The sequence below is a fragment of the Ips typographus genome, linkage group LG6, assembly GCF_016097725.1.
Source record: "Ips typographus isolate SLU linkage group LG6, UJ_Ityp_2.0, whole genome shotgun sequence".
Classification (NCBI taxonomy): domain Eukaryota; kingdom Metazoa; phylum Arthropoda; class Insecta; order Coleoptera; family Curculionidae; genus Ips; species Ips typographus.
The window spans coordinates 661,294-685,451 of NC_138427.1; the positions used below are offsets into that span (position 1 = coordinate 661,294).

Below are 24,158 nucleotides of genomic sequence, written 5' to 3' on the forward strand. Positions count from 1 at the left end.
TTGCTCCGTTAAGTATATACAGTTCAATTCTTGTTTGAATGTTCCAGTGAAAGAAGAAGAACAGTTGAAAAGCTATACACCTCGGAGTACTCTGTTCCTAAATTTTAATCACTGGAAAGCACCTCTAGAATTCGAGCTACAAATAGACTTATTTCAACCCGTTTTGTTTGGCCCGGGATGAATAAATTTATCCGCAATTGGAATGCAGAAGTCTTGCATTTCTTGTTAACGAGCTAAAGAACAAGCATACATTTACAGCTTTTCAACAATTCCAAATTTCAGAAGAACGTTTTCAAATTATCAATATTGACATTATAGGACCATTACCTCCTTCTAAAGGCTTTACATATTGTTTAACATGTATAGATCGCTTTTCTTGCTGGGCTGAAGCTTTCCCTTTAACTGACATGTCAGCAGAACAGGTTGCCTCAGTTTTTTATACAAATTGGATATGTCGTTTTGGAATACCTTCGCGTGTTGTCACTGATCAAGGTCGTCAATTTGAAAGTACCCTATTTCGGTCACTTTCTACTTTTATAGGTTGTGAGAAAGTTCGAACCTCACCCTATCATCCCCAAGCATGGTAAGATAGAGAGATGGCACAGGACCCTTAAGTCAGCAATTATACTGCCAACAGTACTTTTAGGCTTACATTGCACTGTTAGGAAAAATGTTGGAGTTTCCCCAGCTGAAATGCTGTATGGAACCACCTTAAGACTTCCTGGTGAGTTTTTCGAGTCACCATCCTTAGACACTTCTTCTGGCAGTATTCCCCTTTCATTTGTCAATCAGTTGAAACAAAAAATGGAATTGCTCAGACCTATCCCTGACAGTAATCATTGAACCACTTAAATATTTGACTCTCCAGAACTTAACACTTGTACACATGTTTCTATTCGAAAAGATTCAGTTAAGAAGTCTTTACAACCTCCTTATGCTGGCCCTTTTCGTGTTGTTAAACGTTTCGACAAATACTTTACTGTTTTGGTTAAAGATAAGGAAACCAACATTTCTAAAGATGTTGGTTTCCGAAGGCTTAAACCTGCATTTTTGTTACCTATTGATAATATTTTGCATGATCATAGTTATTGTCAAGTTGAACCCCTTAGAAGTGTTAATACTTTTGCTCCTAATAAAGTTAAGAAACAAGCTTGTTTTAGTTGTAACTTAGAAACTTTTACATTAGCTTAATTTTCTTTATAAGACTGCATCGATCTCATGTTTAATTAATAATTAAGCTCAAATATTATCTTCAGTTGACTAATGTCATTATAATGTCTTAATATTTATATATTAATAGAAATAAGGCTATTTATGTGATATTATGATGTATCTGTATCTTTAATGTAAAATCTTGTTTTAATCAATATTTAATATGTAACTACATTGTTAGGTGTTTCATGATTTTGTTTTTAAACTCGGTTTTTTTTGGGGGGGGGGGAGGTTGTGGCGGTCATACGGCAACACTGAACTTTTGGAATTCGTCAATTGTCGACGGTCTGAAATGACACACAAATCAATGTCAATAAAAAACAGGATATCTCTCTCTCTGAAGCTTACACTTTTGTTAGTTTTTTCCCTCCAATTTCATAATTTTAACAATATAAAATATACATATAATATTTTAATAAAGTCATTGATTATCAAACTGTGTCAGAGATTCACTTGCTGCCTGTGTCCAGAGTCAAACAGTCGTGTACAGTTACAGTACCCACAAACCACGACAAAGTTAAATCGTGACAGACGATGCGGGCTTGATGCTAGCAAAGTTGTTGATGCGTGGTGCCATCTGTGCGGACGTGTGCGAAGTGAGTCGTCACAGTACTCCCCTTCCAGTGACAACGAAGTGATGTATGATGGAGTAGTGAAGAGTAATAGTGGATTGGCTGAAGGCAAGGACGAAGTTGGTAACGAGTTGCGGCTGTGCAGCGATGGAGGTGAAATGCGACCGTGTGAGCATTAAAAGTGATTCCATATTATCTGCAGCCAGAAGATTGCGTGTTGCTTGACGAGGGTCACCAGCTATGGGGAAAGGTTCCCATAAAGTTGAAGTGTGAGAGAGAATGACAGGGATGGCGCATGACGTTGATGTCATGTGGACTTGCCTGAGGCGTGTTGCCTGTTGACCGATAAAGTGGGTTTCGTCCCGGGAGCTGTCGTTGGACTCGTCAGTAAGGCGTGGTAAGGCTTGACAGATCCGTGCTTATACATACGACTGAAGATGACTTGTAACGGCTATATGAAGTTAAATCGTGACAGACAATGCGGGCTTGATGCTAGCAGAGTTTTTGATGCAAACTCGCCACAACTCTTTACTCGTAACCTATTATTATCATCCAAATTTTAATTTAAAAATTTAAAATTAAAACTGTAGTGGTTGGTTTACTGGTATTTGTACTGAGTATATTTTTCTTATTATTTTTCATAGGGGGAGCTTGTATAGCTACATGTGTGCAGTCAATTGCACTTATTATCAGAAAACATTCACCGTTTTCCATAAATCCTTGTTTTACTGTATTTTGTGCTTCGCTGTTGTCGGAAATTGTTTTTGACAATTACAGATGTGACTGGTTTTAAATACTTGGAGAGAATCTGTGTCATACACCCACAAACTTCTAATAACTTCCTTGATCCAATAAGTGTAAAGTTGGTAGGACTCTGTAAACTTTGCAAATTGTAATTTCTTCCTTCTGTATTCTTAAATGTGGAGATAGATGTTCCATCAACCACATCCAAAGCACATTTTTTTATATATAGTCGGTATACACCATTGACATACACCTTGGAATATTTCTGCAGTCAACGTGAATAGATTTTCTACTATCTCTCAAAAACCTCCGGCTTACTCGAAAGTTGTCTGGAAAATGTACTTCTAATGAAATACTAGATTCGTCACTTAAAATAAATAACTATCCGGATTTTACAGTAAAATCCTCTAATAAATCAATGATAAATCAATATAGCAACAATAAGTTGTTATGCAATTTTGTTATATATTTTGTTGTTTATTGTAACAATCGAAATCATAACAAGATCCGCAACAAATATCTTAACATATTTAACAACATTAAGGGGTCACAATAGTAGCACTTCTTGCTAATACCCTTGCTAAGTAAAAATATAACTAAATTAACAATACTGTAAAGATAACAATGGTCACAATAGTAAAGGCAGATAACCAGAAAGAACCGGGTTGTTTAGAAAAAACCCTGGGGTTTAAACCCAACCGGGTGCCAAAGGTTTTTATGGTTTTTTTCCCTCCGACCCATCTCTACTGTTGAAAGCATGTTGATTTGATAGTTCACAGCTGTTATGTCAAATCTATTTTCTATTGCAGTAGGTGTACGTCAAGGTCGTCGACTTATCTGGGTGTGTTGATGTTGATAGTTTTCCTTCCTTAATAATTTTCAATATTTTATTTCAATTGGTGTTGTAATCTCCAAATTTAAGACTTGACGTTATTAAGTACGTTATTCCAAAATTCTATTTGCCTTTTGTTGATCCTGTACTGTGTGTTCCCTGTGTAAATAGAACAACCTATAAAAGTTGTGTGAATATCTATTTAAAGACACACTACCAGGAATCCCGAGACACGCCTTTATTTTTCAGTTTTTCTACACTTTTTCATTTAATTTTCGTTTGTTAAAGAGTATCTTTGTTATGTCGCCGACACCATTACCTATGCCTGGGTAAGCATGTCAATTAGTTTATGAAAAATGCATGTTAATCTGACTGTAGTGAATTAACCTTTTTTAGAGTGGTTTATTTAACATCTGCATGGATTAACATAAGTACAATATATTATTAATATTGAATGTAAAATTGTATTATTATAAAATACCTATTAGAGAAAAAAATAAATATAATGAGGAACCATCAGACAAAGTTTGTTAATCTTGAGGGGTAAACTGCTGGGTAAAATCTTGTACAGTTTGTCTAAATAAGGGTGCTTCTGGATTTTTTCAGTTTAGCAGTTATCCTAGAGGTTCCAAGAAAAATAAATTGTTATAAAAAGGGCCCCAAAGAAACTAGAAAATATTTGCAGTTTCAAGATAATGTCCACAAGAGGGAGTACTAACAACTTCTTAAACAACTTTAATTCAAAAAGTGCATAGGTACCTACCTATCTCTAAAGCAGGTTTTACATGAAAAGTTTTAAATCCAAAGAAATTGAAAACATTTATTTTATCAAATTTTATGCCTCAAATAAATTCATGAACTTCTTGAAGCATAAAGTGATTTGATTTTACGCTTATCAAACTTTTATGTCAAAGCTGTCAATGAAATCAGTGTGACCAACCAAACCAAGTGAATTTAGTGTTTAGGTGGTAATAACTACAGATTATTCCTACTTGTTTTTCTGGTATTTTTGATATTTTTATTTTGAAATTTCATAATCATCCTGAATACTGTGTTTATGTATTGAATTCTGCAGCTCTCACTCTCACTTTTTCTTTTTTGTCTGTTGGCTGGATAGAATAAAAAAATAGACAAAGTTTGGTTGTTGCTAAATATCTAGAAATATCACAAACTTCTCTAAAAAATGGTTTCTAATTGGTCTTCTAAAACTGCAATTTTTTCCCCATTTAACCGACTTTGTAGCTCTACTAGTTTCCAAGATCTTTTCACTAATACTAAAGAAAAACTCACTCTGTATTGAACACTCTGAAACAATTGAAGATAGATATAGGATATGCTTTATAAAGAATACCTCCTAACAAAAAAGTTAAATCTAATCCAAATGTTATCGAAGTTATTGAAACACACTGTACAGTAATGCCTAATATGCCAAAAATGTCCACTAATTTCCAATTAACCATACCCACAAACTACCAACTGGAGTGGTGGTATAAAAAGACACCTTTTTTGATAAAAAAAAATACTTGAAATATGCCTGCAACCATTTCTACCCTTCCCTTTATCTAACAAAAAAGTACTATTCTGTCATAAGATAAGTGGTAATAAAACATAAGTTCCTACATTAATATAATTCATAATTTTGATAACCAAACTAATAAATGACATCTTGAAAAAAATGTTAAACATAATTATGATACAGATACTTGATACTAAATCTAATATTTTCAGCTCCCAATACATTTTTAATTTACACATATCCGAAATAAACGGTTTTTTAGGCAAAATTGTAGAAAAAAATTATTAACGTACGTCGATTTTCGTTTGCACTAAGTGGCAAAGCTAACGCAAAATCTATTAGAAAAATAAAATACAAATTTAATCTTTCAGAACAATTGTCATTTGCAATAACAGTTGTTCAATACATTTTCAAGCATCACATAGTGGTTGTAAGTCATGTGACCGTGTTTTCCTAATTTCCAAATCAAATTCAAATTTTATCAAAGTTGCCCTTAACTAGTCAAAGTGTTTTTAATGCACCTTATTGTCACTAAACCGTAAATAATACGCTTATTTGTATAAAGTTTTCGATATAAGTCAATGAATAGCCAATGAAATGAGCTTTCCATTGACGTATAAAAGTTGATTGGTTAGTGGTAGGGTTTGACCGCTAGAGAGCGTCAAAATTTTAGAAAATAAAACTACAAAATTTTTAATTTTAATTCAATTACGGCGTTAATTTCCAACGGATTTTATTGAAATTACCAAATTTTATTTTAATAATTTTTATTACAAATTGAAAGTATGAACAGGACAACCAGTTGCATGTGACAAAATACCAACTGTCAAGTAATGTTCATAAATAAAGTCCGGATTAAAGAGCACTAAAATCGTGAAAAAAAACGCTTAATAAGCAAAATTATTTTCCTCAAAAAAGCATAAAAATCTGTAAAAAAGCATAAAACTCTTTCAGAAATACAAATACTTTTACTTTTTTTGAGTTCTAGAAATTTTTTAAATCTTGCTTAAAACTGCTTTAGAAGCATACGAAAGATTTTAGACATAGAAACAATTGGAAGGTTTTTGGACAGTTTAAAGTGCATATTGAAGGTTCTGGAATGCTTTAGAGGCATTTGGAAATTCTTAGACTATTCTAGATTTTTTTTCAAGCTGATATACTGTTTTGGTATCTTTTGGGAGCATCTGGACTAGTTGAAGAGCATTTGGAATCTTTTAGACTGTTCTAAAAGCTTTTGGAAGCTTCTAAGTGTTTTGAAAGGCTTCCGACTGTTTTAGAAGGATTTTTGGGTTTCTGCAGTGTTTTGAAATCTTTTTAGACTACTTTAGGAACATTGAAGGTACTAGACTGGTGATTTGAAACCTTGTAGACGGTTCTAGAAACTTTTAGATGCTCTTAAACTGTTTTAAAAGCATACGGAAGCTTTTAGGGCGTGCGCGCACTGTGACTGCCTTGAAATTTTTTAAAAGCTTCTAGACTAATTGAAGATCATATGGAAGCCTTTAAAACGTTGTAAAAGCTTTTGGAAACTTCTACACTGTTTTGGAACACTTTCGACTGCTTGAGAAGCATTTTGGAGTTTCTGCTGTGTTTTTTTTTTTGTAATGCTAACCGTTTTCGAGATATTTTCCAAAAACTACCTTGATGCACTTTTTACCGAAAATTAGGTCAATACTTTAACACCCTGTAGCTTGGTTATTTTAGGGAGTTCAGGGTGGTTCAACCACTCAACCAAATCGTCTTGAACTGCTCTTTTCAGAGCAAAAAATTGTATCTAAAAAAATTGTGTACAGGGTGAGCAAAAATAATGATCCACTAACAATTTTGTGCACCCTGTATACAGGTAACTGTATTGAAGTTCAAACGTTACGTAGTTTCGTTTAGTGATCCATTAGGAACAAGTCAGTCTTGAAAACTGTTCTAATTTCAAAGTCAGTGACTAAATGGCGGCAGTTACAGCAAAACGGACACCAGGTTCGTGTTTCCCATGTCATAATTAGTTAAAATTGCCTTTATAGACTACTTTAGGAGCATTTAGAAAGTGTTTACAGTTTAAAGAGCACTGAAGGATCTAGACTTTGTTCTTAAGGCATTTAAAACCTTGTAGACCAGTTTATAAACTTCAAGAAGCTGTTAGACTGCTCTAGAAGCATACGAAAGCTTTTAGACTGTATTAGAAATCTTTTGAGAGCTTCTATAGATAAGATTTGGAAGCTTTTCAACTGTTCTAAAAGCTTTTGGAAGCTTCTAGACTATATTGTAAGATTTTGCAAGACATTTTGAATGTTCTATAGTGTTTTGGAATGTTTTTACACTTTTTAGACTACTTCGGAGCATTTGGAAATTATTTGGTCAGTTTAAATTTGTAAATTGACACTTACCCATTTTGAAACAAATAATTGGTATGTTTTGGTCTCTCAGAAGCCTTCAATATCTAAATATAGCTATTGAAATTGTAAATTAGCCTATTCAACTTACAACCATACAAAAAATAGCAGCAAATAATCACAAAAAACTAAATTAAGCACAAAAAGAAGAAAGAAGTATAAAAAGCAAGAAGCAAAGGTTGCTTTTATTATTTACAAAAAGCAAAATTCCTAGAAATCCGGACTCTATTCATAAAGCTTCTCATTAACACATTAACTCAAAGCCAACATTTTTGGTTTTGGAATATGTCTCAAATACTGTTAGAAATAAATAACAACTAATATTCAATTTTTCAGTTTTGTTCGGATATATTCGGAGGTATGTACTTGTAAAATCAAAATTTTTTATTAGGGTCAGATTTAAATTGCGCAACTTTGCCCCGATTTAAACTTTCTCATATCTTATGGTTTTCGAGATCCCATTGGTGAAGGTCGAATTTGAATTACTCTGTATAGTATAATAGGGTCTCGCAGAAAATTGTGTTCCTAACAGTAGAACATAACACAACTCAATCTATGTAAGTGTAAGCAAAAAACACAAAGTCGATCTCTCCAAAGTATGTGTCTAAAGAAAAGCTATAGCTTTTCCTCGAAGAAACAAGGCTTTGGGGCCTAATTTGCACTTTAATGCAAGATAATTTGAATGGTGAATGTATGGAAAGTATAAAATACTAATTTAATGTCCAGTAATGCCTACTAATTCCCCAGCAATGCTCACAATTACTTACTTATTATTTTCTTAGTAATGCTGTGCTGTAATGCCCACTAATTCCTACACTTCCCAGAGGTTTACTCTTTGGGTTTTTCTATCAAAACACACCCCGTACATTGTAGGACAATATACAATGTTGACTGTAAAAAAAACATTTGTTATTACCTTTCTCCACTTAACTTTAGTTTTTTAGTTGTCTGTAATGCCCGTTTCCCCATCATTGGCTAAGTTGAATTTAAGGACAGCTTAGATAAGTTTAGTTTAGACTGTGTTATTTTGCACCTGATCTGTCCTATTCAAACCAACTTAACAACTTACTTAAGTCGTGCTTAAAATCGACTTGGAAGTGTCGGGGAAACAGGCGTAAATAAACTTGTGCATGGGTGTTTGCTTTTTGCTTAAAGTTCAACGAGAACGCTAGATTGAAGAAAATTAAATTACCTACCTAAACTGGAAATATTTTTTGGGGTTTGGTGAACAAACAGCATCACACATTCCGTTTAGTTCTTTTGTTGTAAATGATATGGTTGTCGTAATCTGCGCTGGTATAAATGTCAGTTGCTGTATAAGCAGCCATGTTTAAAATGATTCTTTATCTAATTAGTGATAACAGATATTTTTATTGACTTATTGATAAAATGAACAAACTTTATTCCTACCTTTATGGCTTGTAGTTGTATACATACTCGCCGCGTGATAACCTGCTAAAGTAGCTTTATATACGATTTTTTTCAAAATGAATAATGAGAAAGACGCCTCTCCTGTGATTCCAATGTTAGGTCCTATAAAACAGAGCAGTTTGGCTCAGCGACGAGCGTCAAGGGGTTCAAAAGACAATCTGCTTTTAGTTGATAGTTACCACAGATATGAAGAGTATGACAATGTCTCTTTGTCCCCTCCGCCTATTGTTCAAGCCACTGTAGTATCTTGGTAGGATTCTTTCAGTGTATTTGATGTTTGAGTACAAATTCAAGAAATAAGTGAGTTTTTTTTGCAGGGTTACCCACATTGCTAACATGTCTAGAGAGAATATGATTTGCGCCAAGTGTAGTGAAGGTTTTGGCCCTCAGGAGAAAATTGTCAATTCCACTGGACAGCTATGGCATCAGCAGTGTTTTGTGTAAGATTATTTATTTAGCTAAGCCTCAACTTTGACAGAAAACATCATCTGTGTGGCCGTTTTAAGCAAAAAAAAGCTTCGTCTAAAAGTCTAAACAACTGTCTGATTTCAATGTAAGCCTAGTTGAAACAATTTTTTTTCAATAATAAACAAGAAGACGTTACAGTGAGAGCCGTCACTGACCAGTCGATAATATTTCTAAATACAATGAAATAAATATAGGATGACATAACAATGTAATAGACAGGTAAATGTTTTAAATATGACAAGTCTGTCAAATAAAGAAGCAAACGTCAAAAATCATTCATTCTAAGACCACATGGGCGGCATTTTTGTAAATCATCACATGGTTGGTATGGTTGATTTTCGGAAAAAAGATCGGACATGAAGATTTTTATTTTTTATGGCGTTCTTTTATGGCAAATTCTAAATGTATACAGATTGACCCGAAAACAAGTTACAACTGTCAATTTTATTTTTTCAAAATTTCAATTTTTTAAATTTTATGTCATTTTTGGATTCTGCATGGAATTCTAAGTATGTTGCATGTATAAAATATGAAATAAAAATATGAGGTTTTTATTTGAAAAAATGAAGTTCACTGGTAAGCTGTGTTTTTAGGACCTCCTGTATACAGACATTTATTCTAAAAATAATCGCAATACAAAACAAAAATCGATGTGTCCGAGCAGTTTTCCAAAAAACAAACCACTTTTAATAGAATGTTTACGTAACTTTACGGACACAGTGTATACGCTTGAGAGAAAGCAGGACATTACTGTATACTAAAATGTTCAGTGTGAATACTAAAATGTTTAGTGTGTGAATTTAATTGCTCTTTCCAAAGTCATAATTAGACTTATTAGACGGCCAGGATTACTTAAGGCTTAACATGCTCGGCCTGTATGAGTACATATAGTGCTAAAAGTGAAGCCTGGCTTTAAAGAAAAGATTGGCTTGTAATAGCCAGGATGGTCAGGGCCTAGATAATGCCAATTAATGGAGAATGTGGCCATTAGTGCATTTCGGGCATACATTATTATAGATTATCGCCGATATTTGTTATGCCAGCTCAATTACTGTCACTTGATGAATAACCTTTTTTGGCAAAAGATTTAACATGTCGAGCGGTCTGGCTATATTTTTCATCTATGACGTTATGATCGTCTGTGACGTACAGGGACAGTTATTTGACGAAGAGTATTACATTGTTGCGTCAACCAATCTTGGTTTGATTTTCTTCATAGTTTTAACTGTATATGGGGTTTGTCGTAGTTGCGCTCAGTGCTTCAGAGAGTTTGAGGATGGCGTTTTCTTCGAATACGATGGACGCAAATATTGTGAACATGACTTTCATGTGCTGTTTGCGCCCTGCTGTCAACGGTGTAATACCTTTATTATAGGTTGGTAGACTGATATTGTTATTTATTAGGTCTGTTCGCAGAGGGAATCTCCAACTAGTAATCAAAGAAATAGATAGAGAATGAAACTTGACATTTACTGTTTCTGAGTTGGAAACTAGTCAGGGATTGCCTCTGCGAACAGGCCTTTTACTGCTGAACAGAAGTTGAGGATTTTATAATACGATTTTCAGGTAGAGTTATCAAGGCAATGAACTCTTCATGGCACGCGGAGTGTTTTCGATGCGAAATGTGCGAGATTGAACTGGCTGATACCGGGTTTATTAAAAATGGTGGTCGAGCGCTTTGCCACGAATGCAACGCGAAAGCGAAGGCTCAAGCAATCGGAAAATATGTCTGTCATAAATGCCAGTAAGTTTAACCTTGTTTAGGTGTGAATAACCAATTCTATGCTATTATAGTCCAATCAAATAAGAATCTGAAAACTCTTGTACTTGCTTCTTTATTTTGGTGTTCTTAAAGTTAGCTCTTAAAATTCCCACATAGTACAGGGTAACGTTCCAGCTTGTTACCTTTCATTCCAAAGTTGTTTTAACTGGGGTCTTATTATGTAGTTCGATAATTGACGATCAACCGCTGCGATTTAGAGGCGAAGTGTACCATGCGTACCACTTCAACTGTTCAGCTTGTGGCGTCGAGTTGGACGAAAATGCGCGGGAGGTACGCAATCGTCCTGGCTTAGCGAAAAACGACGTAAATGAGCTGTACTGCCTACGGTGCCACGACAAGATGGGCATTCCAATATGTGGAGCTTGTAGACGTCCAATTGAGGAACGAGTCGTTACAGCTTTGGGAAAGCATTGGCACGTCGAGGTATCTATTTTAATTTTACATTATGCCCGTTTGCACAAGCTATTTTTAAAAGTGGCTATTTCTTAGAATAAGAATAAATTAATTTAGGTAGGGCGCTGTTTCTGTTGCCTCATGTTAGGTGCTACCAGAGATGGGCATTTTTACTGTTACTTGTTATCGATACCCGTTATCGGTATTTAATTATAAGTGTAACGCCCTTTTCTTACCATTACCAGTCGGATTGCGAACGCTCGATTCGAAACCGATCGGTCTCGAATCATGATTGTAAATGCTGTTTTGTGATACTCTGTGAACTCGGTAAAAGTCAAATACTATTGGCGTTTCAAGATAAGAGATTCCAGCTGTCATTTCTCCGGAAATTTTCATGGAATATACCGCTGTCTGACCTGGTATCAGTTTGGTTAGAACTTGGTCTCATTTTAATGACGTCATTGATTTACCTACCTTGAATTTGTTTGGTATTGTTTTCTGGTATGAACACTATTAACCTAACCTAACTAACTACCTAATTGTCGTAATTATCCTAATTGATGTCGTTTGATGTGTCTTATTATTTATGTATTTTATTATTGTTATATTACTTAATTTGATCATTATTTTAACTATTAGTTTATTGTAAACCAAGAGCCGCGGACGAAGAAATAACTAACTTTAAACATATACCCTACCTTACAATAAATTCAGTTGCAGATCTCGGTGATCCTTAAAGAATATATCTTGACCATTTATATTCAGTTTAATTTCTCCCATTTCTTATATTTGCCGCGATAATCGGCTTTGAATTTGCCGCCTTTTGCTGCTACTTAACACAACAAAAGTGACAACCTGACAACTGACTCCTGATACCCGATACCGGGCGTTGTAACCATCTCAACGACATGGTCTCAAAATTTGCCAGACCATTGTGATACCAGGTTAGAAGTAACGTCATGGTATCATAGGTATGAAAAACCAGTCATACCATTCTCATACCAAGAAAGCATGAAAACTCTTATTGATTTTGGTTAGGAATTTAGCACTGGTTTCATAAATATGAAGTGACAGTGTCACATTATTTATAATGTTAGGTTTGGAACGGGTTGCTTGATTTTAGTTCAACTGGCGCTGCGATCTTAACTTGAAACGCCAATAGGGAACGCTATATCAAATGTTTCACTTTGTTGCGAATTAGTAGAGTATGACAAAACAGCATTTAAAATCACGTTTCGATAGCCACTCATTTCGAATCTAGCGTTCGCAATCCGGCTGCAGGTTTGCGGCTGCCACTTACAGAGTTTTTAAGTGTCAGTAGGATCTCTTTTGGTTACCGATGTCGGCGGGTTGTTATTTACTCTTTCCAGAACAGCGTTCCTCCTTCCCCAATTATTAATTTTATACGATCCTCTTTTCTTTTCAAACCAACCGTATTTTTTTTAAATTTTCCACAATTCTTTCGGGATAAAGTTTAAAGTACAAGTCACTGTGAATTTTTCTTAGATTTAAAGTAACACTGAAGCATATCAGTTTTTTCATTAAAAAAAACTTGCAGCCATTTTATAAAAAAAAGTAAGGTAAAAAATAAGTTTTCTCGTATTTTCTTTTAATTTCACACAACACAAACCTTCAAGTTTGTATGGTAAGTTTGGACTACCAAAATATTTATCAGAACAAAGTGCCCTAAAAATATCAAAATTTAACAGCTGTCCAATAAATAGTTTGCTTTCAGTAGCTTCGCGGAAACAAAAAATAATAAAATATTTTTCAAAAAAGCTTTGAATTCGCCATATAATTCTATAAAACTTATCGAATTTAAACATTTTTGTAACTTCAATATTAACTGAGATCCCAATGGTGTTGGTTGCCGGTTTTGTTGTCCGGCACGTTAAATACTCAGTCATATTTAAGTATGTTTAACCAAAGCTTTAGGTGCTTGAAATGACTGATGCGTCGTTTTAAAGAAAATTTTTATAAATCAAAAACGACAAATCTATAAAAATTTTATCTACAACACTGTGAAATCTTTTGAAAAAAGTGTCAGAACAATGTGAAATTTATATGTATTTAGTTTCAAACCAAGTTATTAACCAAATTAAATATTGCTTAAAAATCACCAATATTTCTTTTGTAATTTTAATTAATGTTCTAAACGTATCTGAAAGAACTCGAAAGAAGAAGAATTTGTGACGCGTTTTTCATATGGTTCGCTAAAACTCGGGCGCCACATACTGAGTTGTTAAGTGCCAGTAACACGCCTTCGGGCCGCTTTTAAACAGTGGACAACGAAGTTTCTGGGTTTGTAAGCTCCGCAAGGATGAGTTAAACAAGAATCTACTCTCTTTATTCGGAACATAACCACATATCCTACATACTAAAGAAAACATACGGCAATACTTAAAACAGACTTAAAACTCCGCACGGTGCAAGGAACTTAAGAAGTACCCCTTAATCATAAACTTCCGGACTTAACCTAGTGAACGCGTACTTATCTTACGGTGCAGTCTATCCTAAAACTACCGCGGTAATGTTCGGCGGCCGTCTTGCTTTGGTGAGAACTACCATAGAAAGAAAAAGGGAGACGGGTTCCGACACTACGCCAGGGCCCAAAGGACGAACGTCCGTACGACACTACGCCATACTTGGTTCGGGACGGGACCACGTTCGACCATACGCCAAAACGTGTTGCGGTGGGGTGACGTCATGCGAACTACGCCAACATGACGGGGTATCCCTTCGACTCTACGCCAACAGAGGGGAAAGAGATGAGACGGACATGTTTTGACCATACGCCAGAACATAAGGTAAAGGAGCGTTATGCGACTACATGACGGGAACGCTCGGCGACTCTTCGCCACCAAGCGACGGTACTTACGGTTAAGGACGGAGGGTACGAAGCGCTTTTCGGAGTGAGTCTTGCGAAGCGGGGCGAGACTGCCTGCTTCGCCATTATACATGACAGGAAGAATGGTCTCAGATAAGCGGGTCAAGCAAGACTACTGCTTTTTACCCTCCCATCGCTGTAGACCAAAAGGAAAGGTCCGGAAGAAGGACTTCACTGTCCTGGGTGAGAGGCTAAGCCTGCTTCGCGCCATTATTCATGACTAGGGTGCGGCCTCAGATAAGGAGGTCAAGCAAGACTACTGCTTTTTACCTCCCCATCGCTGTAGGCCATTAGGCCAGTATCGGTTCCACCTTTACAACTGCAATTTTTCGACTTGAGTCGAAATTCGCAAATTAAAAGTGAAACCGCGGTCCTGGCTGAGAGTACCCCCGCTGACTAGGGGCTCTTCTGCGCTTTTCTGTCCTCCTGGACGCTTCTTTCTTCATCGGCTTGGTCAAGTCGGGGAAAGTTTGCAAATCAAAAGGCAGGCCATTTCAAGCCAACCCTTTCATTAGCAAACCTAGGTAGGGTTTAGGTCGGGTGGGAAGGAGGTGCCCCCCAATTGTTGGGGGAGCCGGGATGCAGTCAGAGCTCAGTTAGCACTGAGTTAGCTGCGGATAGGTTATACCCAGATTTTACCAGCGATTCTCGCGTTCCGGGGGGAAAAACGTCTGTTGGAGTTGATATTGTAACGTCGCTTCTTCTTGGGTGGGTTGGTCCTAGGTGGAGTTACCTGTAAGAAAAAACATAATTAGTTTATTATATAGCTGGTTTTGGCAGATGTGCAAACAAAGTGTTCATTAATGAGCACATTGCTTGCATCTGCTGCAAAACCGTGTTCAATGTTGTGGTCATGTCCGGGTTGGGGGGCGTAGTAGCCCCTGTCTTAGTAGGTGCGGCCGCCGCTGTATAGCTGACTGGCTTGGGTCTTCTTTGGGTTTGTGGCGTCCGTTTTGGTTTTGTCACTATCGGGCCTTTTTTGCAGCCACGGTAATTTGCGGGGTGGTAATCCTGCTTAGTGCTACGGAGCCACATTTATACGATTCTCAGGGCCCCCACTATAACGACGCGTCAGTAGTGGGGCCGCCGTCGCTTATCGCAGTAGCGCCACAGTTACGATCGGATCGTCGCCTGAGGCTTACCCTCTCCATAATTTTGTTAAACGGTACATAGAAACGCATTTACAACACTTTATTATTTGCCCAGCCGCATCGACCATAAATTGTTGTTATGAGAGCTCAACAAAGCGAAAGAATATATCTTTTTAATAGCGCAAAAAAAAATATTTTAATTTAAAAAATACAACTTTATGTGATAACTCGCAAAACAATTTTTTCTCTCTGGAATCTACTAAGAAAAGTGTCTTAACAATGTAAAAGTTATATTTACATTGTTGTTTTCGAGATCTCTAATAGATAAATAAAAATTTACCTAACCTGTTTTTTGATCGTTGTTTTTTAAACGGATTATAACAGAATTGTTTTTTTTCAGCATTTTGTGTGCGCAAAATGCGAGAAACCGTTTTTCGGACACCGCCATTACGAAAAAAAAGGTCTGGCCTATTGCGAGACTCATTATCATCAGCTGTTTGGAAACTTGTGCCATCATTGCAACCAAGTGATAGCTGGAGACGGTATTGATTGATCTGTAATTTGCCTGTAACATAACGCTAACACTTATTATATAAATTGCAGTATTTACGGCACTGAATAAAGCTTGGTGCGTCCATCACTTTGCCTGTTCAGTGTGCGACCAGAAGATGAATCAAAAAACCAAGTTTTACGAGTGCGACTTGAAGCCGGTATGCAAAAAATGCTACGAAAAATTTCCAAAAGAGCTGAGAAACCGCTTGAGAAGACAACATGAAGCTACGCCCCGTAGAGTGCCAACTCCAGTGGAATAAGGTTCGCGCAGTTTATGAATTGTACCTACGCATTGTATTTTACGTTATGTTAATGTTTGTAGGTATATGCAGGGTGGACCAGTTGTTATAGGCCGTAGAGATAAAAATGTAGATTCAGGAGAATCAGGACCGACTTACCTGTAAAACTATAACTACCTAAAACTATTATATTTTTACCTTATCAACTCAACTTCTAACCATTCTCATTCAAGACTAGCAAACTCTTAACAAAGTTTAATGTCGAATATTCCAAAAAACTGTAAGAGACAAAAGATCAGTTAAATGCGGTCAAAATTGAGCGTATTTGTGGGCGACAAATGTCGTAAAAAGTTTAAAATTTCCAATAATTTCGGAGATATACGACCAGAACCAAAAATTTCGAAAATTTTATTTTTTTTTTAAGTTATTTGATGAGATAATAGAAATATATTTCAATTTTGGAAACTATCATAAGTAGAATCCGGATTTCTAGAAATTTTGCTTTTTGTTAATAATAAAAGCAACCAAACTTTGACATCTAATGTGAACGATTTACGCAAAAACACGTCATTTGACAGATTTTTTCATGCTTTTTTTGCTTTTTTCTTCTTTTTGTGCTTAATATAGTTTTTTGTGCTTATTCGTTGCCATTTTTTCTATAGGTTAATTTACAATTGCAAAAGCTATATTGAGTGAGATATTGAAGACTTCTGAGAGACAAAAACATACCAATTATCTGTTGCAAAGTGGCTAAATAACAATTTACAACTTTAAACTGACCAAATAATTTCCAAATGCTCCGAAGTAGTCTAAAAAAATGTAAAAATATTTCAAAACACTATAGAAGCTTTAAAATGCCTTGCAAAAGCCTGACAAAACAGCCTAGATGCTTCCAAAAGCTTTTCAACTTATCTATAGAACAACAATCAATGAAAAAATTCAAAGGGTAAGTCTCATAGTTTAATTTTTTCATCAAAAGATTTCAAGGCAGTCTAAAAGCTTCCGTATGCTTCTAGAGCAGTTTAACAGCTTCGTCTAAAGACAATCTGCAAGGTTTTAAATGCGTTAAAAGCAGTCTACAGCTTCAATGCCCTTTAAACTGTTCAAACACTTTCCAAATGCTTCTAAAGTAGTCTGAAGCCTTCCAAAAGCTTTTAAAACAGTCTAAAGGCTTCCATATAATCTTCAACTAGTCTAGAGGCTCTCAACAAATTTCAAGGCAGACTAAAAGCTTCCGTACGCTTCTAAAGCAGTTTAAAAGCTTCCACAAGTTTCTAGAACCCTACATAAGTTTTCAAATGCTTTAAAAGCAGTCCAAAACCTTCAATGCTTTTTAAACTCTTCAGAAACCTTTCAAATGCTCCTAAAGTAGTCTAAAAAGATTTCAAAACACTACAGAAACTCCAAAATGTTTCTAAAACAGTCGGAAACCTTTCAAAACAATCTACAAGCTTCCAAAAGCTTTTAGAACAGACTAAAAGATTCCAAATACTCTTTAACTAGTCTAGAAGCTCCCAAAAGGTATCAAAACAGTCTAGAAGTTTTCAAAAAATTCTAGAACTGCCTAAGAATTTCCAAACGCCTCTAAAGCATTCCAGTCCCTTCAATATGCTCTTTAAATTGTCCAAAAACCTTCCAAATGCTCCTTAAGTAATTCAAAAGAATTTTACAGATTTTTATGCTTTTTTGACGAATATAGTTTTAATTTTTAAGCGCTTTTTTTCACGATTTTAGTGCTTTTTAAACTAAGGTTTTAAAATTTTAAAATAGGTTTTTGGTACATTGTGGTTTTTGTCAGATGTGTCCTATAACTATTCGGATATTTTAAACTTTTTAAATTTACAATTTTTGCGCAAAAATGCGCCTTTTGTTTCTATTTAACTAACATTGTGTGCCTTTAATAATTATATTAAGTGCCTCTACTATATAGTTCTAATATACAGCTTTTATATTAAACATATGTTGACTATATATTTGTGTTTTTAAAACAATTATTATGTATTTCAATTATTTCATATGCAGTGCGTTCAATGGGGCCACTTTTGTTATAAGAATAAGTGGTAAGTGAATAATTTACTGTCAAACTAACAGTTCACCGAATATACTTGTCAAATAATTTAATGTGAGGTCGAGTAAAGTTCACACAACAACTTCTTGCGGCTTACATCTGGCTCACTTCATTTCTGTTGGTAGAAGGAAAATTTAAAATTGACACTGCAATGACGTTGTTTCTTATGAAGCGTTTTCAGCTTCGAATGTGGACGTGGACGTCTAGTTCACATTCAAGCTGAAAACGCTGTCGTAAACACTGACGCCAAATGTCAAAAAAACTAATTTGCTTCCTGCTACTTCTGTGTTCCTAATAGAAAATCCAATTTGTACAGAAAAAACAATTTTTAAAGCAAATCGATCATACGACAAGACGAGCAGAAACGCAAAGGGATACATTTTAAATATTACTTCTGTGCCTTGCCAAACTAATGTGCTTCTTGCTACTTCTGTACTCCTGACAGAAAATCCAATTTTTACACAATGAGTTAAATTTACAGTTACTCCTGATACTTGTTTCGCCAAATTACCAAGAATACTAATATCACCTACTGGTGTGCTTCTGATATCAAATTCAATTTTTAGAGAGTATTGGGCATATGATCAAACGAGCAGAAACGCGCAAAGGTACATATTAGTTACTCCTGATACTTGGCGCATTGGCCAATTACCAAGAAAACTAAACTTACCTCTTGCTACTTCTATACTCTTGGTAGAAGATTTTTCAAATAGTTAGTGGACTTGATTGGGTTGGAAACTGGATGTTCCGATTCAACTGAATTATAAATACTGGAACTATTTTTAACTAAACTTTGTTAAAGTTTTAAATTGACCCATAACGAGTCTAATGGACTCAATATTGGATGATGGTTTGGAATTGGTCGGAATAAAATCGCGTGCGGAGTCGGATTGCTATGTTCTAATGGGCATGAAATTTTGAACACAAAAATGGAATTTTGTTCTAGTTAGAATTGAATAAGGTTCTCTTTTTTTCGAGATAGCGTTCAATAAAGACGTATAAAATTATTTTGTTTTGCACTGTGCTGCCCTCTCCCTCTGTTTCTTTAGGGCAACCACCTTTATGCATGATTTTCGGCAATTTTACATATTAGGTCTGTTCGCAGAGATAATCTCCAATTAGTAATCAGAGAAATAGATACATCCATTGGTCACAAGACAGAATACGTCACAGTCAAGTGAGCATTCAACCAATAAAACTTGACATTTACTGTTTCTGAGTTGGAAACCAGTCAGGGATTGCTTCTGCGAACGGACCTATTACTATTGCTATTTGTATTATTGAAATTTTGAGGTTTGCAGTCTTATAATCTAACTGTTGAATGTATCTAGATGTGGTTATAGTATAGTGTATACAAGAAGACATCCCAAAGAAGGGTACCCTAGTCGCTTTTCACGTTATTGAAGAGCAGTATTTATATGTTTTTTCATTTAATTTGTGTTTATTTATATTTTTATCATTGATTTATTTTAAAATGTGGGTAACATAGGTCGGCGCAAACAATATTTTAAATTGGTGTTATTTTGATCTGCTGTTTTAAATGGTTAAATTTTAACAAGAATGGTCATGCCTGCGTGAGGATTGATAATAAGTTAAACAGTTGAATAGGTATTAGATTCTTTGATTGTGCTTGATTGCGGTGCCTCGTTTGTTTTTTTATTTTAAATTTAAATACCTTTATCATTACGTTGAAGTCGGCATTGATAAATATTGATATTTTAATTCGATTTGGTCTCTTTTTTTCTCTTTGTTTGATATTCAATCAATTCATTTTGACTTCAATTTCTTTCGATGTACTTAATTCGTGTGCAATAAATCAACTTTAACCTTTTATTCATAATTTAGTAAGCTTTATAACACAGCTTATTTAATCTCCAATATTCTTTGGCTGGGAATGCGATAGATGGGTTAAGCAAGTAAACTGGTAAACTGCTTTTTACCCTCCCATCGCTGTAGACCAAAAGGATAGGGTTGGAAGAGAATGTCGCTGCGTCCAGGAATTTTCCCTTTCGGGAAGTTTCCAGAGTTACATCGGCGTCCTCTGTCCTGGAAGAAGGATGCCCCCGCTGACGGATGGACTCTTCTGGCGCTCTTGTCCTCCATTTCTTCTTTCTTCATCATCAGCTCGTCCATCTCTGGTGGTCCTGGCAAACTATAGGATGTCCAAACAGCCGGCTTTCGTCCGTCTGTTTTTACATCCTAAAGTTTTGGGGAGTTAGGGTCTGTTGAGTGGGGAATGGGTTTTCCCCGTTTGCGTAGGCAGAGTGGGGGAAAGTGCCAGGAGTGCAGTCAGAGCCCAGGTAGCACCGGGATAACTGCAGAAAGGTTCTACCCAGATTTTGAGAATAAAATTCGCACTACCCGAGGGAAGGTCTGGGGGAAATTGTGGTCCTCGTCTTAGCTGGTTGGTACTGAATTATCGTCTATCTGAAACAGATAGCAAAACTTATTAATAATTACCTGTTATCCAATAACGCGCGTCTCGCAGTAACTGATTTTCGCTGCTTTTTGCTTTTTGGAATATCTTCACTGCGCTCTCTGCTTGATCCTTTCCGTTGCGGTGGTGAACTTCAAATCTCGCTGGATGTCCACGTTTCTGACGTACCATGGGGCGTCCACCGCTGTCCTGAGCGCAATGTTTTCCACAGCTTGGAGTTTCTTCAGGTGCGATTTAGCCGCGTACCCTCACGCGACCGCGGTTGAAAAACCGACTTGATGAGTGTCACTTTGTTCCGAAGTGCCAGCTTCGATGTCCTGCTTGTCATGGAGTACAGAGTTTTGTTCTGGTCGCTCTGGATTTCTGTCTGGCGTATTCTATGTGGCTTCCCCACGTTAGTTTCTTATCCATCTTGACCCCAAAAGGTACGTCGCCTCATTGCGCCACTCGATGTCCATGTCTTTTAACCGGACGTTGATTGAATTGATGATTGTTTAAAATGATTTAAGAAAATATAATTTAACGTAAAAATACCTTGACAATAGATGCAGAATGGTCGGTTAAAAAGCTTTCTTCTTGAAATAATCAAGCAGACTCTTCAAGTCTTTAACTTTACTCTTCAAATATCTAACATTGCTTTGTAAAGCCTTTATGGTATGATTCTGTTTTCTTATTGAAGCTTTTATCGTAGCTAAATTTCTTTTTCTCTTTCTTGGTGTTGCAAAATCATAACTTGACAAATCTCTAACGTAGTTCCTTCTTTTCCTTAAAGTTAATAAAAAAATATTTGGAAAATTTGTCCCTAAAAAGTTGAACAAAATAAAGTTTGTAATTGTAATGTAATATGATGATTTTTTTACTACTAAATTTTGTAGTATTTAATAAAGTACCTTTTTGTTGGACACTTTAGCAACTCAGAGATCCATGGAATTCTGAAGTATCAGGAGGGCTACCAGAACGTTTATGCTTTAATTCTGCAAACAACTGTTTTGCAGTACTTGGTGATGTGCTTGTAGAAGATGGGCATAATACTTCTGATAGTCCAGGGAGAGGTTCTGTGAACACTGTGTAATTGTGACTAAAAAATATATAAAATAAATACACTGCTTTAAAAGTTTAAAAATTATATTCCATACCATTCAGTTTCCATTTCAAGCTGGGTAGACAACACAATATTTGCATCTCCAGTATTTGTAGTAGTTGTATGTCTTCTGGAAGGCTAAAAGTGTATATATTGTAATTATTATTTTAATCTTCAGTAAACAAAGATGACAAAATATATAGAAAAGAAAAACATCAAAATAACAAATATTGAACAAAACAATACAGAATTTTTAAATTAAGTCAATTTTCATCTTTTGTATTGTCCATTTCATATTTTTCCAATTGGTCACTGATTGAGGTGCTGAAACCACCACTAAGTGAAATGATTTCAAAATAAATGTATTTGAATTATTCATACCTGGATGTCACTGATGCTGTTTTAACTAAGTTTGGAACTGCTTCCTTCATAAGATATTTTTTTCTATACTGCTTGTAAATATAACAAGCCGGATCAAAGTGGGAAGAGCATATTAAAGGCTCTTTCGGAATCACTGACTCAGAGTCAATGGCCAGAGCAGAAAACCAAATATATCGCGTTTCCTTGTTTGCAGGAAATCTAATAATAATAATAACAAAACATGATGTGTTTTAAAAAATACCATCTTTTTTATTTATAGTTATTTAGAAATTATAACCCGTAATAAATAACATGAACCATAAATAAATGTACAGAGCAGTTATAAAGAATAATGCTATGTATTTGTAAAGATTTGAGAATGAATGAATGAAAATTTGAGTAATTATTAAGACGATTTTTTTGTAGTTATACGATTTCTCGATTCACCTATTTAATTGTAAACAACTTTTAGAAAGACATTCAAAAACTGCAATTAGGTATATAAAAAAAATTTAATACTTATTTTTGAAAAAAATGTTAAAAGTTAAAAAATAATGATACCTACTGAAAGTACCAGTACCTAGTAATAGAGCTTGTGTTTTAATATTCCTGTTAGGCTTCCGTTTTTAGTTTCATGAAACTAAAGTGTAACTATAGTCTATCCGGCGAACTTACGGAGTAATAAAATATTATTGGTCTATATCCGGTCCGTTTTACAATATAATATTGTCACGTTTTGGGGGTGGCGTAGGAAGAGAAACAACAATCGTAGCTCAAGTATGTGGTCTTTATTTATTACTTCGATTACACTAAATAGATCTTACCCCCAGACTAGGAGGGCCGCTAGCACCGCCGCTGGCGGGACGCGCATGGAACACTTTCTGAGAGGGGGTGTGTCGATGCGTGGGTGTGGGGGAATGGGCGTAAGGCCTTCTGAAGTGCCGCCAAGCGGTACCCTCTCGATACGAGCTGGGTCCCCTATGTCCGGCACGCCCAAAGGACTTACTTAAGGCCCTGCAAGCCCTCTTGAAGTGTCGCCAAGCGAAACCCTCTCGATACGAGCTGGGAACCCCTTTGACCGACACGCCCAAAGGACTTACTTCAAGTACTGATAGGTTCAAGAGTTCGGACGGTCACCTCAGGGTTGCGTAAGAACTCTCGTCTTTTCAGCCTGGATTCCAAGAAGGTATCGAGCCGTCCGGGCACTAGAAAGTTCGGACTGATGCTCGATAGACCGACCCAGAGACCAGTGATCTTCGATGGCTTGAGACGCTGATTAAATACCCACATCGTGACCCCAATTTGCCGGTCTTGCTGATTCAGACAGTGCACTAGGGGAGACCGGGGCCCGACTAGGTAACGGAACATAGTGCAATCTATGCTATTCGTGACAATATCTTCTTCTCTCTCTAATATAAGGACTTCTCGGGTCTCATGTCTCGATTCACTTTTACGTACCTGTTTTACAGTGTAATGCGGACCGACCAAAGTTGCCGCCCATCGAATTTTATTACTCCGTAGGTTCGCCGGATAGCCTATAGTACTAATCTTTTCTGAACTGTAATTCTTGAATTATTTATGATATATTAGAATTATTTTGTTAGACGACGCCCCTGATTTCTGTTTACAATAGACAGTCAGTACTAGTCGGTAGCAACTTAATTATGTAAGACTAAATCTGGATGCACTCGAAGAGTTTTTCGACACACAAAACACTGACCTGGCATACTAATTGATTTTAGTAAGAGTCACTAAATAAATCACAAAAATTCGCTAAAAACTCACCAAAACTAGAAAAAACGCATTGGGCACAAGAGGCGTATTTTGGCGAGGTCGTCTGGTCTTTGGTGGCGGTTCGAAAATGGACGAACAAAACTTCGACATAAGCTCAGAGAATAGTGCGACGTTGCTAAATTTCAGTAACTGTAAAATTTAGTGGTAAGTCGGATTAGATTAAGTCTATAATGAACGATGCCAAATGGTAAAAGAAATAAAAAGAACCTTCCAATTTTACAAGATTAAATCATGTTCAAGACTAGAGTAAGCTTTTACAAATACAATGCAAACAATGCAAATGCATACAATTTTTGACAAGGTTAGCTTAA

At 35.9% G+C, this 24,158-nt stretch overlaps 2 protein-coding genes and 1 long non-coding RNA gene across 11 annotated transcripts in view; 2 read left to right on the plus strand and 1 right to left on the minus strand.

Annotated features, from left to right (window-relative positions):
• LOC145731039 (uncharacterized) overlaps nt 1-8,783 on the minus strand; it is a 31,607-nt gene extending 22,824 nt beyond the window's left edge. For 3 of the 5 annotated variants that reach the window (XM_081982613.1, XM_081982612.1, XM_081982614.1), the window contains exons 1-3: nt 8,674-8,783; nt 8,460-8,610; nt 8,031-8,154 (exon numbers count right to left, since the gene is read on the minus strand). The gene's annotated coding sequence lies outside the window, so the exon portion shown is untranslated. Of the gene's footprint in view, nt 1-8,030; nt 8,155-8,459; nt 8,611-8,673 lie in introns of those variants that run through there. The other 2 variants (XM_081982616.1, XM_081982615.1) reach the window with 1 other exon arrangement.
• LOC145731043 (uncharacterized) overlaps nt 1-24,158 on the plus strand; it is a 32,842-nt gene that overhangs the window by 2,524 nt on the left and 6,160 nt on the right. Inside the window, exon 2 of the long non-coding RNA XR_014178733.1 lies at nt 48-1,998. This is a non-coding gene — a long non-coding RNA (uncharacterized LOC145731043). The remainder of the gene's footprint in view (nt 1-47; nt 1,999-24,158) is intronic.
• Nucleotides 3,096-18,098, plus strand: stck (LIM zinc finger domain containing stck). 5 transcript variants are annotated; one of them, XR_014178732.1, is made up of 9 exons: nt 8,597-8,944; nt 9,012-9,134; nt 10,410-10,537; nt 10,729-10,906; nt 11,110-11,368; nt 15,717-15,858; nt 15,920-16,129; nt 16,191-17,094; nt 17,327-18,098. XR_014178732.1 is itself a non-coding variant. In XM_081982609.1 (8 exons), the coding sequence occupies exons 2-7, from the start codon at nt 9,031-9,033 to the stop codon at nt 16,126-16,128; spliced, it is 1,020 nt and encodes a 339-aa protein (XP_081838735.1). In that variant the 5' UTR covers nt 3,096-3,465; nt 9,012-9,030; the 3' UTR covers nt 16,129; nt 16,191-18,098. The 5 variants fall into 5 exon arrangements, 4 of the variants coding, with proteins under 4 accessions (XP_081838735.1, XP_081838734.1, XP_081838736.1 ...); XM_081982609.1 differs by lacking the exon at nt 8,597-8,944 and adding an exon at nt 3,096-3,465 and having other exon boundaries at nt 16,191-18,098; XM_081982608.1 differs by lacking the exon at nt 8,597-8,944 and adding an exon at nt 3,098-3,689 and having other exon boundaries at nt 16,191-18,098.

Coding starts and splice junctions, on each gene's coding strand:
- stck (XM_081982607.1), top strand. CDS start 8,751: ATGAATAATGAGAAAGACGCCTCTCCTGTGATTCCAATGTTAGGTCCT. Junction 8,945..9,011: donor CAAGCCACTGTAGTATCTTG/GTAGGATTCTTT, acceptor TTTTTTTTGCAG/GGTTACCCACATTGCTAACA. Junction 9,135..10,409: donor TGGCATCAGCAGTGTTTTGT/GTAAGATTATTT, acceptor GGTTTGTCGTAG/TTGCGCTCAGTGCTTCAGAG.